This window comes from Musca autumnalis, unplaced genomic scaffold (genome assembly GCF_047663935.1).
Source record: "Musca autumnalis isolate F117 unplaced genomic scaffold, ASM4766393v1 scaffold_3, whole genome shotgun sequence".
Lineage (NCBI taxonomy): Eukaryota > Metazoa > Arthropoda > Insecta > Diptera > Muscidae > Musca > Musca autumnalis.
The window spans coordinates 219400736-219419487 of record NW_027411866.1 but is presented as its reverse complement, the minus strand read 5'-3'; the positions used below and the strand labels follow the sequence as shown (position 1 = coordinate 219419487).

Below are 18752 nucleotides of genomic sequence, written 5' to 3'. Positions count from 1 at the left end.
TTCATATTCTTCAGGCGTTTCTGACGCTATCATCTGTGTGTATCGCTCACGTTACTTTGTTAACCTGGCTTCATATTCTTCAGGCGTTTCTGACGCCGTCATATGTGTATATCGCTGACGATGCTTTTTTAACCTGGCCTCATATTGCTCAGGTGTTTTTGACGCTAATTGTTCCCGTCGTTTCTGTAATCGACTATTTCTATCGCCTTCACTTTCTTTAGCTCGTTTTGCTTTATACTTTTCTTTCGCTTTTTGAAGCCTTCGTTTACGTTGTGTTGCAGTTTCTGTTTTATTTGTGTTTGTATTTTTTATATTTTTTTACCATTTTGTTCCCACGAGTAATGGACATTTAAACGGTCGACCCCCCAGCGGTCCAATAAGGGGGCAAGGCTATGTACAACAAGATGCGCCTGAGTCTTGAGGGGAAAACGCTAACGACATATCATTTTTATCCACCCTAATGCAATACAGTTCTCGGCGCGTTTTAACCTTTCACCTTAACTTGGGTGGTGTACCGCTAAAGACGTATAATTTTTAGCCACCCTAACGCCACACAGTCCTCAACACGATAAAAAATCTTGACTTGGGTGGTGGATTCAGGCTGGATTAATCAGATACCTAAATTACAGATTCAATTTCTAAATTTAAATCTTAATTATACGCCATTTAGTGGCTGCGCCCATCTTAAATATTGAGGTCGTATAGTGCACTGTATTCTTCTTGTCAAGCCCTTTTATTAGATACCCATGTTGATGGGATTGATAAAACCTACGTTATCCGCCATTTTGTAGCTGCCGCCATCTTGGATTTCAATTTTTTATAGTATATTGTATTCTGCTTGTTGAGCCCTTTCATTTGATACCCATATTGATGGGATTGATAAAACCTACGTTATCCACCGTTTTGTAGCGGCGGTCATCTTGAATTGATAATGATAATGAATAAACATAATTGTATTGTCACCAAAATCCAAAGTGTAAACAAAATTTCAGATTAATCGGTTGACAGGAAGAGGGTGAAATTTGAATTACTAATTTGACCCAAGAATAAATAATAAATAAAACAAACGGGGTGAGCTAAATAAAACCATTTAATAAAAATAGAAACAGAATAGAAAAGAATTTCATACGTTCTTTTCTATTCTGTTTGTTATTGACGATGCGTGTGTTTGTGTGTATGTGAAGAGTTGAACAAATAGAACGAGATGGTCAAAAGGAACGAGATGAACGAAAGGAACTATATAAACGAACGAGTCGGATATCGTTCCGATCGTTCCAGTCTCGGAATAGTTCCAATGAACTAGTTCGTTCCGGTACTACACAACTCTATAAAATTTTTGGCAATTTGATTTTTCAAGCTGCAGTAGATGGTGATACGTCAAACCGTACTGAGTACGTTTATGCTAAAAAGTGTCAAACTTTTTAATGGAAATGTGAAATGGCGCCTGAAAACTCGTATTGTTGTATAGGTCAGAAACATATATAGTAGCCCTCGTATATGTACTCTGTTTTCATCCAAAAACATTGGTCACAAACAATAAAATATTACACATGTCTTTATAAAACCATTTAAATTGAAATCCCCTTTCCAATTGCCAGTCAAAAACTGATGTTGTTACATAATTATTAATTTCTTATAATGGTTGCAAACGATAGGTAGGCTTTCCATCCAGTGACTTGCTGATGACTTTAGATTGGTGGTGTTGGAGGTTGTAGGAGGTTTTTTTTAATGGAACCGAAACATCTACACCCTCATCACTGTAATAAACCACTCGCACCAAATCAAATTGTGAGCGCTTTTAAAGGGATTTGAAATTGGTGAGATAGAACTTATGCGCAACTAGACTAGGGGAAGCACAGCTCACATTCAGACACTTGTATAACTTTGGAAACCGTTATTCCAAAGTATCCACTTTTTCCCCACACATCATTATGAAATACAGTCATGCTTTACACTTTGTCTTTTATACTTATATAATCCATATGTACAGTTTGACAAAAGAATGTTTTCACAATACAAAATATTATACAATTAGAAACTGAATGAAACGCCTTTTTATTGTAAAAAAAGTTAATAGAGCGGGAAAATCCTGGATTGTGGATTTTCCCGCAATACACTCATTTTGCAAACATATTATTGGATCCAAAAAATCATGTAGCTACATGTAATTGATGGTTGTTCTTATTTCTGGCCTATAGTTTTAGGGGATGAAAGATACCAAGGAACGGTCCTGACCGGCTTTGTTGGTGCCAATTTCATATCAAGTGGATACTGACCTCCCCTTTAAGGACCATGATTCGCACTCTTTATAGAGAAGGTGCAGTTTACACATTGGCAGATGTACTTGAAAAGTACAAGCCGACGTTACTGTCATACGATGTATTGGGGAAAGCGTCACAGCAACAGTATTATAGATGCCATGACACAAAGCATGAGTTTGATTGCGGATTTGTAGTTGGTCGGTGGTTGAAACATCTGGTCTCCAGCTTCAACCCAGTGAATGAAAGCCTCGCTACAATTCGACTAAAAACAAAATTCTTCAACATCAGCTTTATTTGCGTTCATGCTCGCACTGAATATTAGTCCCAATTTACATTAGGTGAGTTTACTTGCGGCAATTGTCAGTTTGTCGGTGAGAGAGGGTGTTGAGAGGCAAAGGGTTACCATATTCCTCACCCCTCTCTTAATCAAACTGACAATTGCCGCAAGTAAACTCGCCTAATGTAAATTGGGACTAAGTAGTAACAGATCAAAGATATATCCTACGAGCGCCTAGAAGAAACTTATGACCATTGCCCTGTCCATGACAATAAAATTATTCTAGGCGATTTTAATGCCAAAATTGGAATTGAGAATATCTTTTGCTCAACAGTCGGGAAATTCAGTCTCCACAGTGAAACATCTGACAATGGTATGAGGCTGATAGACTTTGCAGCTGCAAAAAACATGGTAGTTAGCAGGACCAGATTTAAGCATCTCGATATTCATAAGAACACGTGGCTTTATCAAGTTAAAAAAAAGTAATCAAATTGATGATGTTGTGATAGATGGAAAACATTCATCGAGCGTGTTGGATGTACGATCGTTCCGAAGTGCAAACATAGACTCGAACCACTACCTTGTTGCAGCAAAGGTACGTACTCGTCTAACATTGAAAATAAAGCACGAATAGATATAACACGAAGGTTGGACATCGGAATGATGTAAACACAACAGATAGCCACAGCATATTCCACTCAACTAGCTCAATTGTTTAATGAAAACACTCCTCGTTCCGATAACATATCAGCACAATGGCAAAATATTGCCCACTCCATGCAAACAGTCGCAAAATCCATATTTGGATATCGGAGACCTCCACCAAGGAATCCATGGCATGCCCAGGAGTGTCTTGTTGCTACCGAAGAGAAAAATGCGGCATATACGGCTACTCTACAATCAATAGAAACTCGTAGCGCATGAGAGTGGTATCGGGAGAAAAGGAGAGAAGAGAAACGTCTTTTTCGCAGGAAGAGGAGAGAAATGGAAAGGCAGGAGTGTGAAAAAATTGAGATGTACAGGAACCAGAATGAAGTCCAAAAGTTCTACAAGAGAGTGAAACATCAAACAGATGGCTTTGGTACGGGCTCCTCTCCTGTAGAGACCAGTGTGTTCAGTATATGGAAAGAACATTTTTCTAATCTGTTGGTATCCGATAGTAGCGAAGAAGGCGAAGATACCACTGATCTAATCCCAGAAGATGGTATTGAATGTATACCGCCCGGCCAAGATGAGGTAAAGACATCCATAAACCGGCCGAGGTTTTCAAAACAGGGGGCGACACCCTGATAGGGTGTATTTATCAGCTAGTTAGCACCATCTGGCAGGAAGAACGAGTACCCAACGATTGAAACCTGAGCATCCTGTGCCCTGTCCACAAGAAAGGAGATAAGACTGTAAGCTCTAACTATAGGGGCATACGTCTTCTCCCTATTGCCACGCGCTATGCATCCATAGAGATCGGACCAACTGTTGATGTTGGTTCCTATAATTTTGAGGTCGTAAAATAGTTCGTCTTCCTCGGCACCGCCGTAAACACAACAAACGACATCAGTTGTGAAATAAAACAAGTAAAAAAGTGTCAGTCGGCTTTGCCGACAGAGATATACCCTCAGCCTGTATATATTGAAATAATTTTTCCCAATAAACGTATGTATTTAGGGGGTTTTAAAAATATTCGGAATTTGAACCGACAAAAATGTTCATTAGGATTAGAGATCAAAAGTTTTGCGGAGGAGATACTAAAAGGAATGGATCTACATTGACCATTATGGAAGTGGATTTCCAGCCACTACATATGGTGCCATAGGGGGCTTTTACACCCTTCGGGATGTTTACTCAAGAAGTATGGACTTGCCCCTGAAAAAACGTTTACGATCGTAATTGGGACAGCGAATGCAAGTTGCTTCAACAAAAATCAAAGTGATTCGAGAGTAGGTCTTAAAGTGAACTTATCCGAAATTTTGTGTGGGAGGTACCGGATGGAGTGGACAAATATAGTTCATATTTGAACTTGATCTATATCTAGTAGATATATTAGGATGTGTAAAGTATGGACCAATTCGGCCACTCCCTTCAAGAGTTACCGTATGAACAAATTTTCCAAACATTTTTGAATTTTTGTGGGGGAGGTACCTGAAGACTTATCTTCAAATGTAAACTATGTTTGGACAAAATGTTGCTAACGCCAAATTTTGGACCGAATCGGCAGATCCGTTCTAGAGTTATTTTGCGCTCCAACCGCCTCACACGGTGTCATACGGGTTTTTGCACCTTTCAGGCTATATTCTCAGGAAGTATGGACATGTCCCTAATGAAACTTGTACCGTCGTATGGAGGGCGGTGAATACAAGTTGCTAAAACAAAAATCAGAGCGATTCGAGAGATGGTCCTAAACTGAACTTTTCCCAAATTTTGTGTGGGAGGTACCCGAAGGAGTGGGCCGATTGAGCCCATATTGAAACATTATCTAAGTCTGGTGCACACTTTACGATGGGCAAAGTATGGACCAAATCGGTTACTCCCTTCAAGAGTTATCGTGCGCACAAATTTTCCGAACATTTTCGAACTTTTGTGGGGGAGGTACCGGAAGGAGTGGACCGATATAGCCCATCTTCGAACTTAAACTAAGTTTGGGCAAAATATTACGAAAGCCAAAATTTGAACCGAATCGGTTCATCCGTTCGAGAGTTATCGTGCGCTCCAGCCAGCCAGACAGGCAGACGGACGGACATTGCTCAATCGACTCCAAATTGTCTGAAACACATTTGGTCCAAACATACTTGGGGTCTAAAACCATTATTTCGATGAGGCACATTTTGCCCGTATGAAAGTGTATATACCCTCGTTAGCATAAATGCTGAGGGTATAAAGAAGAATTATATTGGCCAACAGATGCTACTTTGGCTTAAGTAAGCAGTTTAAGAACAAATCCACATCTCGTCAAACAAATATAACGATTTAAAAACCACTCACACTACCCGTGCTGAAGAATGCCTCCGAAGCCTGGGTACGTTTGCAAGCAGACAAGGCAGTGGTTGGTTTGTTAGGGAGAAAATTTCTTTGAAACATCTATGGACCAATCTTCGTTGACGGTGAATATCGACGTCGTAGGAACCACAAGCTGTATCTGCTATACAACGACATCAGTATAGATAAACGTATTGAGATGCAACGATTGCGTGGCTAGGCCATATCATACAAATTAGCGATGATGAACCTGCTAAAAAGCGTATAAATACGTGCCACATGGCGGTGCACGCAGAATTGGCAGACGTACGCTTAGATGGAGCAAACAAATGGACGAAGAGATGAAAACGTGCGGTATTCCAGAAAGCGCGAAACAACAAACAGAGAGAATTGGAGATCTTTTCTTAGATTGGCTTAAGGAACAAATGTTCTGGAATGGGCCAGCTAAGTAAGTATTAATTGTATTCACTACAGTGTTATAGTCTTGAGCAAATAAAGCTGCGTATATGAACCCAATAGTATTGATGTATTTTCATGTTGCAATTTTTAATTGAAAATCTATCGAATTCATGGTTTGTAAATATTTAGTTGTCTAACTGTGTGGGTACCAGCGGCGCAATCACACAGCATATTATAAAAACCGAAAAGCAGTGAACATGAATGTTTTAAAAGAATATTATGCGTATGTAGTGCAAAGGATTTGAAAAGGATTTACCATTGGATTTGTGTATTTCGACTTTTAAAATAAATGTATATTCGTGTCGTTGCCTTTTTTCGTTTCTTTTTTTTTGTGCGGAACATTATATAAGTGGGGTTGTCTTAAAACCACCTACTTTGTCCGTTCATGAAGTTATTGTGCGGTTCAAAAGCACCACGAGAGTGATGTGGCCAGGGATAATGGAGGATATGGTATGGATGTGAGTATGGTAAGAGCCACATTATAAAAAATAAATTTAAATTATAAAGCATTTCCTTTTTGTTTTTTTTTAAACTCCGTCTTCTTAATGTTTTTCCATTTATTTTATTTTAGTGTTGATTCACAAAAAATGTGAAATTTAATTAAATGAAGTATATAGTAATTTGTTAAATGATATATAACAAACCATACATTTGACAGAATAAATAAATGACTGGAGGGCGAGTAATTTGTAATCCATTTCAAATATACACAAATTTATATAGACGGATGATAATTTACAATTGGGGATCTAAATAAATTTAATTGGAATTTAGAAATGATATGGGGAAAATATAACACATATTGTAATATTCTTTTAAATGAAAAATATTTTAAATGAAAATTATTTGGAGAACAACCTTTTTAAATGCAGATCGAGATTCCACCCATTTTATGTTCTAACAGTTGTACAATGATAGTTCAATGACCATCAGACCAACAAACGTGGATTTTTAAAGAATACTTTTTTTCAAGGGCTATCAGACCAACAAACGTGAATTTATTAAGAATATTTTGTTTAAGGACCTTCAGACCAACAAACGTGGATTTTTAAAGAATATTTTTTCCAGGACCATCAGACCAACAAACGTGGATTTTTAAAGAATTTTTTTCAAGTACCATCAGACCAACAAACCTGGATTTTTAAAGAATTTTTTTCAAGTACCATCAGACCAACAAACCTGGATTTTTAAAGAATATTTCTTTTTTAAAGAATATTTCAAAGACCATCAGACCAACAAACGTGGATTTTTAAAGAATTTTTTTTTCAAAGACCATCAGAGCAACAAACGTGGATTTTTAAAGAATTTTTTTTCAAGAACCATCAGACCAACAAACGTGGATTTTTAAAGAATATTTTTTTCAAAGACCATCAGACCAACAAACGTGGATTTTTAAAGAATATTTTTTTCAAGGACCATCAGACCAACAAACGTGGATTTTTAAAGAATTTTTTTTCAAGGACCATCAGACCAGCAAACGTGGATTTTTAAAGAATATTTTTTTCAAGGACCATCAGACCAACAAACGTGGATTTTTAAAGAATATTTTTTCAAGGACCATCAGACCAACAAACGTGGATTTTTAAAGAATATTTTTTTCAAGGACCATCAGACCAACAAACGTGGATTTTTAAAGAATATTTTTTTCAAGGACCATCAGACCAACAAACGTGGATTGTTAAAGAATATTTTTTTCAAGGACCATCAGACCAACAAACGTGGATTTTTAAAGAATATTTTTTTCAAGGACCATCAGACCAGCAAACGTGGATTTTTAAAAAATATTTTTTTCAAGGACCATCAGACCAACAAACGTGGATTTTTAAAGAATATTTTTTTAAGGACCATCCGACCAACAAACTTGCATTTTTAAAGTAAAATTTTTTATTAGCTATCAGACCAACAAACGTGGATATTTAAAGAATATTTTTTTCAAGGACCATCAGACCAACAAACTTGGATTTTTAAAGAATGTTTTTTCAAGGACTATTAGACCAACAAACGTGGATTTTTAGTGGATTTTTTAAGAATATTTTTTTCAAGGACCATTAGACCAACAAACGTGGATTTTTAGTGGATTTTTTAAGAATATTTTTTCAATGACCATCAGACCAACAAACTTGGATTTTTAAAGAATATTTTTTTTTTCAATGACCATCAGACCAACAAACGTGGATTTTTAAAAAATATTTTTTTCAAGGACCATCAGACCAACAAACGTGGATTTTTAAAAAATATTTTTTTCAAGGACCATCAGACCAACAAACGTGGATTTTTAAAGAATATTTTTTTCAAGGACCATCAGACCAACAAACGTGGATTTTTAAAGAATATTTTTTTCAAGGACCATCAGACCAGCAAACGTTGATTTTGAAAGAATATTTTTTTCAAGGACCATCAGACCAACAAACGTGGATTTTTAAAGAATATTTTTTCAATGACCATCAGACCAACAAACTTGGATTTTCAAAGAATTATTTTTTAAGGACCATCAGACCAACAGACTTGGATTTTCAAAGAATTATTTTTTTTAAGGACCATCAGACCAACTAATTTGGATTTGCAAAGAATAATTTTTTTCAAGGACCATCAGACCATCCATCAAGCGTGCATTTTTTCAGAATGATTTTTTCAAAGACCATCAGACCATCAAACGTGGATGTTTTAAGAATAATTTTTTCAAAGACCATCAGGCCATCAAACGTGGATTTTTTAAGAATAATTTTTTCAAAGACCATCGGACCATCAAACGTAGATTTTTTAAGAATAATTTTTTCAAAGGCCATCAGGCCAACAAACTTGGATTTTTAAAGATTATTTTTTTCATGGACCAACAGACCAACAAACGTGGATTTTTTAAGAATAATTTTTTCAAAGACCATCGGACCATCAAACGAGGATTTTTTAAGAATAACTTTTGCAAAGACCATCGACCATCAAACGTGGATTTTTTAAGAATAATTTTTTCAAAGACCATCCGACCATCAAACGTGGATTTTTATACCCTACACCACTGTGTGGAAAGGGTATTATAAGTTTGTTTTGGTAAAAATTCATGTAACACCGCGAAATATTCGTCGGAGACCCCCAATGTGGTATACCAATCTTCATATCTCGGCGAGATAAAGCGATTTTGAGATGTGTGTCCGTCCGTCCGTCCGTGTGTCCGTCTGTCCATTATAAATTGTAATCAAACTCCAGGCCGCAATTATGGACTGACGTCACGAAACTTGGTATGGAGGTCGGTTTCACATCAGAATAGATCGCTATTTTAATTGGTGATGATCGTGAAATATTTAGCGGGTGAAATGGACCAAAAACATAATTTTTATTGGATTTTGTAGGTGCTCTGTTGGTCGCAATAATAGCCCGCTCGCGTCGAAAATTCGAACGAGATAACAGTATATGACAAAGAAAATGCTTGCAATTTGAGATGGTGATCGGATGATGTTTAGAGGGTTAAATGGACCACAACTTTTGTGTGAAAATTGTGAAAATTTTTTATATACCGGTTATATCTTTATTCCTGGAAGACACATTCCGGCCACGTAAATAATATTTGGAAGGCCAACTCTTGATCTTTCCATTGATACCAATTATGTCGGTTTACGTGGTCTGATAACAGTGTTACAGCCTAATATACCCAGTTTTTTGCATGTAGTGTAATCATAAGCACGCTAGAGGTCGCAAATGTAGCTCAATAGTCACGAAGTTTTGCACGAGGTAAGGGTTTAGGTCGAAGAAGATGTCTAAAATTTTGGATGAAGATCTGATATTGTTTAGCTGGTGCAATGGACCATTACTTTTGTACGAAAAGTAAAAAAAAATATTTTTGGTCGATATTTGAATTCCTGGAGGGCATAGGTACACCGGCAAAGTCGTCTATATATGGAAAAATAACTACTGACCTTTCCTCTGATGAAAATTTCAATAATATGTGTGTTTGATAACGGGCCTACTGCCTAATATATAATGAGTTTTCTGAAGAAGGCCACATCTTCCTCCCATGCTACAAATTGTCTCTATCATGACAGAGAAATTCCCAGTTTTTTTTATTGCGTGGAGCGTATTACTGGTCCAATTGTCCAAAAGTAAAAAATGTATCAGAAGGGACTAAAGAACGCCAATTTTCAAATTTAAGATCATTTATTAGAAATGTATAATATATAACTGTTCCACTCATATCAGTGAGTATACCCCAATTAATATTAGCTCAGTGATATGTAGACATCGGAATTTTATAAAACCTCTACTTTTGTCAAATTTTGGGACTGGGCATATTTTTGGCTTCTGATTAAATTGCAATTGAAATATATCACAGAAAAATTCGTGTATTTTACAAATTTTCGAATGCAATAAATATTTCAATAATATCTTCTAAAATGTTTGTGTGCACATTTTTTCTGTTAAAATTCTCCTAAGACAAATCAATAAAATAGGGAAATCTGTAACCACAGCCACAACCTTCAAAATATCGAAAATGGGGTGATATCGTTATATGGGAGCTATATTAAGATTTAGATCTATACCGACAAATTTCAAGTGGAAAATCTTATACCCCCAAGGAAGACTTAATACCAAATTCCAGCCATTTCGGAGGGATATTGAGACCATAACCTACAAAATACAGAAAAACCGCAAATTTCAGGTTGAAAGTTGTGTATCCGCAACGAACAATTAATAGAACATGTCAGCCATTTGAGTGGGATATTGGACCACACCCTTCAAAATGCCGAAAATCGAGAGGTATCTTTCAATGTGAGCTATATGTTGACGCGGACCTATAACGACAAATTTCAAACGGAAAGTTTTATACCCCCAACGAAGGCTTAATACAAAATGTCAGTCATTTCAGTGGGATATTGAGGCCACAGTCTTCAAAATACCACATATCGGGAGGTACTGTTCTATGGGAGCTATATGAAGACTTGGACCTATACCGATAAATTTCAGGTCGAAAGTTTTATACCCCCAACGGAGATTTAATACAAAATTTCAGCCAATTTGTGGGATATTTGGGCCACAAATCCTTGCATATGTTTTTGCATATGTTCATTTTAATGGGAATATGACAAAATATGCAAAAAATAGGTCCAGACTATTATTATTTTATTATAAAACGATTTTTTGTCTAATCACATTACCTCTACGACATTCCCAACCATATATGCATTTGCATAGGATTACGCTGTCTGATGATATGGGACCTACTGTTTATCGCCGAGTCCGCAAGGCGTGTCCTAAAACACCACTTGTAGAGAAGTTTTTCATGACTTAGTTACTCAGGAAATGTCACCAAACTTACTGAGAGATTTTTTGCCATCGTTGAATTTTTGATACCATTGCACCACGTTGGCACCCTATTAGAAATGTCATAACATGGAAATTTTACATTTTCTGATTTTTAAAGAATAGACGTCCTATGCATTTAATATGATCAATGCCAAAAAAATCATTACGTATCTTCGTTTTTAATATTATGCCACAGAGTGGAGCTATATCAACTTCCTCAAATTTCCATGGTAAAATTATTTATTGGCCACCGTGGTGGCAAAATATCCGTCAGTAAAGTTGGCGACATTTTTTGAGTATTTCAGGCATGTAAAACTTCTCTACATGTGATGTCTTAAGACACGCTTTTCGGACTCGGCGATAAACTGTTGGCCCCATATGATTGATGTAATATGAATCGTGGTGCACTCCCTGTCCCTTCTGGGATGTTTGTGGAACAATTGGTGGCAGACTCCACAAAGTTATTTCTTTCAATAATATTTGTCCTAAAGGAATTTTGATTTGCTAAAAGCTAATTCGCAGGGTGGTGGTGTAGGGTATTGCATGGTCGGCCCTGTCCGACTATAGCCTTTGCTTACTTGTTTAAGAATAATTTTTTCAAAGACCATCCGACCATCAAACGTGGATTTTTAAAGAATAATTTTTTCAAAGACCATCAGACCATCAAACGTGGATTTTTAAAGAATAATTTTTACAAAGACCATCAGACCGTCAAACGTGGATTTTTAAAGAATAATTTTTTCAAAGACCATCAGACCATCAAACGTGGATTTTTAAAGAATAATTTTTTCAAAGACCATCAGACCATCAAACGTGACGTGGATTTTTAAAGAATAATTTTTTCAAAGACCATCAGACCATCAAACGTGACGTGGATTTTTAAAGAATAATTTTTTCAAAGACCATCAGACCATCAAACGTGGATTTTTAAAGAATAATTTTTTCAAAGACCATCAGACCGTCAAACGTGGATTTTTAAAGAATAATTTTTTCAAAGACCATCAGACCGTCAAACGTGGATTTTTAAAGAATAATTTTTTCAAAGACCATCAGACCATCAAACGTGGATTTTTAAAGAATAATTTTTTCAAAGACCATCAGACCATCAAACGTGGATTTTTAAAGAATAATTTTTTCAAAGACCATCAGACCATCAAACGTGGATTTTTAAAGAATAATTTTTTCAAAGACCATCAGACCATCAAACGTGGATTTTTAAAGAATAATTTTTTCAAAGACCATCAAACGTGGATTTTTAAAGAATAATTTTTTCAAAGACCATCAAACGTGGATTTTTAAAGAATAATTTTTTCAAAGACCATCAGACCATCAAACGTGGATTTTTAAAGAATAATTTTTTCAAAGACCATCAGACCATCAAACGTGGATTTTTAAAGAATAATTTTTTCAAAGACCATCAGACCATCAAACGTGGATTTTTAAAGAATAATTTTTACAAAGACCATCAGACCGTCAAACGTGGATTTTTAAAGAATAATTTTTTCAAAGACCATCAGACCATCAAACGTGGATTTTTAAAGAATAATTTTTTCAAAGACCATCAGACCATCAAACGTGGATTTTTAAAGAATAATTTTTTCAAAGACCATCAGACCATCAAACGTGGATTTTTAAAGAATAATTTTTTCAAAGACCATCAGACCATCAAACGTGGATTTTTAAAGAATAATTTTTTCAAAGACCATCAGACCATCAAACGTGGATTTTTAAAGAATAATTTTTTCAAAGACCATCAGACCATCAAACGTGGATTTTTAAAGAATAATTTTTACAAAGACCATCAGACCGTCAAACGTGGATTTTTAAAGAATAATTTTTTCAAAGACCATCAGACCATCAAACGTGGATTTTTAAAGAATAATTTTTTCAAAGACCATCAGACCATCAAACGTGGATTTTTAAAGAATAATTTTTTCAAAGACCATCAGACCATCAAACGTGGATTTTTAAAGAATAATTTTTTCAAAGACCATCAGACCATCAAACGTGGATTTTTAAAGAATAATTTTTTCAAAGACCATCAGACCATCAAACGTGGATTTTTAAAGAATAATTTTTTCAAAGACCATCAGACCATCAAACGTGGATTTTTAAAGAATAATTTTTTCAAAGACCATCAGACCATCAAACGTGGATTTTTAAAGAATAATTTTTTCAAAGACCATCAGACCATCAAACGTGGATTTTTAAAGAATAATTTTTTCAAAGACCATCAGACCATCAAACGTGGATTTTTAAAGAATAATTTTTTCAAAGACCATCAGACCATCAAACGTGGATTTTTAAAGAATAATTTTTTCAAAGACCATCAGACCATCAAACGTGGATTTTTAAAGAATAATTTTTTCAAAGACCATCAGACCATCAAACGTGGATTTTTAAAGAATAATTTTTTCAAAGACCATCAGACCATCAAACGTGGATTTTTAAAGAATAATTTTTTCAAAGACCATCAGACCATCAAACGTGGATTTTTAAAGAATAATTTTTTCAAAGACCATCAGACCATCAAACGTGGATTTTTAAAGAATAATTTTTTCAAAGACCATCAGACCATCAAACGTGGATTTTTAAAGAATAATTTTTTCAAAGACCATCAGACCATCAAACGTGGATTTTTAAAGAATAATTTTTTCAAAGACCATCAGACCATCAAACGTGGATTTTTAAAGAATAATTTTTTCAAAGACCATCAGACCATCAAACGTGGATTTTTAAAGAATAATTTTTTCAAAGACCATCAGACCATCAAACGTGGATTTTTAAAGAATAATTTTTTCAAAGACCATCAGACCATCAAACGTGGATTTTTTCAAAGACCATCAGACCATCAAACGTGGATTTTTAAAGAATAATTTTTTCAAAGACCATCAGACCATCAAACGTGGATTTTTTCAAAGACCATCAGACCATCAAACGTGGATTTTTAAAGAATAATTTTTTCAAAGACCATCAGACCATCAAACGTGGATTTTTTCAAAGACCATCAGACCATCAAACGTGGATTTTTAAAGAATAATTTTTTCAAAGACCATCAGACCATCAAACGTGGATTTTTAAAGAATAATTTTTTCAAAGACCATCAGACCATCAAACGTGGATTTTTAAAGAATAATTTTTTCAAAGACCATCAGACCATCAAAAGTGGATTTTTAAAGAATAATTTTTTCAAAGACCATCAGACCATCAAACGTGGATTTTTAAAGAATAATTTTTTCAAAGACCATCAGACCATCAAACGTGGATTTTTAAAGAATAATTTTTTCAAAGACCATCAGACCATCAAACGTGGATTTTTAAAGAATAATTTTTTTAAAGACCATCAGACCATCAAACGTGGATTTTTAAAGAATATTTTTTCAAGGACCATCAGACCAACAAACGTGGATTTTTAAAGAATATTTTTTTCAAGGACCATCAGACCAATAAACGTGGATTTTTAAAGAATATTTTTTTCAAGGACCATCAGACCAATAAACGTGGATTTTTAAAGAATATTTTTTTCAAGGACCATCAGACCAATAAACGTGGATTTTTAAAGAATATTTTTTTCAAAGACCATCAGACCATCAAACGTGGATTTTTAAAGAATATTTTTTTCAAGGACCATCAGACCAACAAACGTGGATTTTTAAAGAATATTTTTTTCAAGGACCATCAGACCAACAAACGTGGATTTTTAAAGAATATTTTTTTCAAGGACCATCAGACCAACAAACGTGGATTTTTAAAGAATATTTTTTTCAAGGACCATCAGACCAACAAACGTGGATTTTTAAAGAATATTTTTTTCAAGGACCATCAGACCAACAAACGTGGATTTTTAAAGAATATTTTTTTCAAGGACCATCAGACCAACAAACGTGGATTTTTAAAGAATATTTTTTCAAGGACCATCAGACCAACAAACGTGGATTTTTAAAGAATATTTTTTTCAAGGACCATCAGACCAACAAACGTGGATTTTTAAAGAATATTTTTTTCAAGGACCATCAGACCAACAAACGTGGATTTTTAAAGAATATTTTTTTCAAGGACCATCAGACCAACAAACGTGGATTTTTAAAGAATATTTTTTTCAAGGACCATCAGACCAACAAACGTGGATTTTTAAAGAATATTTTTTTCAAGGACCATCAGACCAACAAACGTGGATTTTTAAAGAATATTTTTTCAAGGACCATCAGACCAACAAACGTGGATTTTTAAAGAATATTTTTTTCAAGGACCATCAGACCAACAAACGTGGATTTTTAAAGAATATTTTTTTCAAGGACCATCAGACCAACAAACGTGGATTTTTAAAGAATATTTTTTTTTAAAGAACCATCAGACCATCAAACGTGGATTTTTTAAGAATAATTTTTTCAAAGACCATCAGACCATCAAACGTGGATTTTTTAAGAATAATTTTTTCAAAGACCATCAAACGTGGATTTTTTAAGAAAAATTTTTTCAAAGACCATCAAACGTGGATTTTTTAAGAATAATTTTTTCAAAGACCATCAGACCATCAAACGTGGATTTTTTAAGAATAATTTTTTCAAAGACCATCAAACGTGGATTTTTTAAGAAAAATTTTTTCAAAGACCATCAAACGTGGATTTTTTAAGAATAATTTTTTCAAAGACCATCAGACCATCAAACGTGGATTTTTTAAGAATAATTTTTTCTAAGACCATCAGACCATCAAACGTGGATTTTTTAAGAATAATTTTTTCAAAGACCATCAGACCATCAAACGTGGATTTTTTAAGAATAATTTTTTCAAAGACCATCAGACCATCAAACGTGGATTTTTTAAGAATAATTTTTTCAAAGACCATCAGACCATCAAACGTGGATTTTTTAAGAATAATTTTTTCAAAGACCATCAGACCATCAAACGTGGATTTTTAAGAATAATTTTTTCAAAGACCATCAGACCATCAAACGTGGATTTTTTAAGAATAATTTTTTCAAAGACCATCAAACGTGGATTTTTTAAGAAAATTTTTTTCAAAGACCATCAAACGTGGATTTTTTAAGAATAATTTTTTCAAAGACCATCAGACCATCAAACGTGGATTTTTTAAGAATAATTTTTTCAAAGACCATCAGACCATCAAACGTGGATTTTTTAAGAATAATTTTTTCAAAGACCATCAGACCATCAAACGTGGATTTTTTAAGAATAATTTTTTCAAAGACCATCAGACCATCAAACGTGGATTTTTTAAGAATAATTTTTTCAAAGACCATCAGACCATCAAACGTGGATTTTTTAAGAATAATTTTTTCAAAGACCATCAGACCATCAAACGTGGATTTTTTAAGAATAATTTTTTCAAAGACCATCAGACCATCAAACGTGGATTTTTTAAGAATAATTTTTTCAAAGACCATCAGACCATCAAACGTGGATTTTTTAAGAATAATTTTTTCAAAGACCATCAGACCATCAAACGTGGATTTTTTAAGAATAATTTTTTCAAAGACCATCAGACCATCAAACGTGGATTTTTTAAGAATAATTTTTTCAAAGACCATCAGACCATCAAACGTGGATTTTTTAAGAATAATTTTTTCAAAGACCATCAGACCATCAAACGTGGATTTTTTAAGAATAATTTTTTCAAAGACCATCAGACCATCAAACGTGGATTTTTAAAGAATAATTTTTTCAAAGACCATCAGACCATCAAACGTGGATTTTTAAAGAATAATTTTTTCAAAGACCATCAGACCATCAAACGTGGATTTTTAAAGAATAATTTTTTCAAAGACCATCAGACCATCAAACGTGGATTTTTAAAGAATAATTTTTTCAAAGACCATCAGACCATCAAACGTGGATTTTTAAAGAATAATTTTTTCAAAGACCATCGATGGTCTGATTTTTTTTATTTTTTTTTCTATTTTTATAATTTAAAGAAAATCGAATTTATGGGTTTGACAAATGATATATCCACACATGATTACCGTCATCAATTTATTTTAAACTTAAAATTAAACTTAAATCCCATCTCAAATCATATCACCCGCAGGTTTTATAATCAATTCATAAATATTAACGTGTGGTGGTGAGGTCAGGGCAAACATAACCGCTCTTGACACATCTTCCGGCTGTAGAATAATGCCATGGCAAATCTTCTTTTGCTCTTCCGTTATTAATTCGGTATCCACTAGACCAGGACTAATGCTCTGCAATACAAAGAAATAACATTAGTGTAAGTCCGACGGCAAGTAACTGTGTATGTGTATGTAATGCCTTCCTAAAAAGAAACCCCCCAAAATTGCAAAAAGAGTTATGAAAAGTCATTACCGTAACTTTGATACGTGTTCCCAAAGCACGAAACTCTTGACGATAAATTTCATTTATAGCCGTTAGTGCATATTTGGTTGCAGGATAAATGTTTAACGATGGAACATGACCGGGAATCACTGGTACATTATGGCCCAAAATGCTGTTGATTAAAATAATGTGACCACGCGGCTGGTCCTCCGTTCCGGCTGCCTCTTGCATTGCGGCGAATGCATTTCGGGTACAATTGACAATACCCATAACATTGGTCTTGATCTTTTACCAAGGCAGCACCAATACCCGAACTGGCACCAGTGACCACGGCTATTTTCGATTTTAATTGTTCCATCCTGCTGTAACGTTGCTGCACACTTTGCACCCGTTATATGTGACGGCAATTGACTTTGTGTGTGGCGCGCTCTATTTGATCCAGGTGACCTAAGGGATTGCTACAATGCTGTTGGGAGGGGTTTCGGCACGGTGGCTGATGTCGGTTATGTTGTGAACTAAACCGGTGCGTGTTTTCAAAGCAAAAGTACGTTGTAAACTGTTTTATGGTTTTAAAGTGAATTTAAGTTTTTATTAAGTGACTGCAGGCAAACCGTGTGTGTTTTTGGTTGGTTGGCTGGCTAAGTCAATCTGGGTAACAAGCAAAAAATTCAAGTCTATGAACGAGTTGAATGCTGTAGACGCATCACTTAAACCGCATTGAAATATATCAATTTTCATTTCAAGTACGTGTTGCTATAGAACTGGTATAGCTTTACACTGGTTGTTGGTGATGGCAGAGAGGGGTGAAGTGCCACCTTTTCGAGACAATGGAAAATCTTAGTTTTTCTTCACTTTTCTATTCAAATGCGTCATTTGGACTTTGGTAAAAGGCAAAGTTAGATTTAATTTGTATACCCTCAGCCTTAAGGCTAAAGAGGGTATATACACTTTGATACGATGAAAATGTGCCTCATCGAAATAATGGTTTTAGACCCCAAGAATGTTTGGGCGAAATGTGTTTCAGACAATTTGGAGTCGATCTAGCCATGTCCGTCTGTCTGTCTGTCCTGCTGGCTGGAGCGCACGATAACTCTCGAACGGATTAAGCGATTCAGTCCAAATTTTGGCCAAAATTTGGACATCGTAAAATTTTGTCCAAACTTAGCTTAAGTTCCAAGATGGACGATATCGGTCCATC

At 34.9% G+C, this 18752-nt stretch overlaps 1 protein-coding gene across 1 annotated transcript; it reads right to left on the bottom strand.

Moving 5' to 3' along the window:
• Positions 1-17224: 17224 nt before the first annotated feature.
• LOC141397129 (farnesol dehydrogenase-like) lies at positions 17225-18191 on the bottom strand. The gene is made up of 2 exons (XM_073973055.1): positions 17585-18191; positions 17225-17463 (listed from the first exon to the last, which is right to left on the bottom strand). The coding sequence occupies exons 1-2, from the start codon at positions 17822-17824 to the stop codon at positions 17287-17289; spliced, it is 417 nt and encodes a 138-aa protein (XP_073829156.1). The 5' UTR covers positions 17825-18191; the 3' UTR covers positions 17225-17286.
• Between the last annotated feature and the right edge of the window lie 561 nt (positions 18192-18752).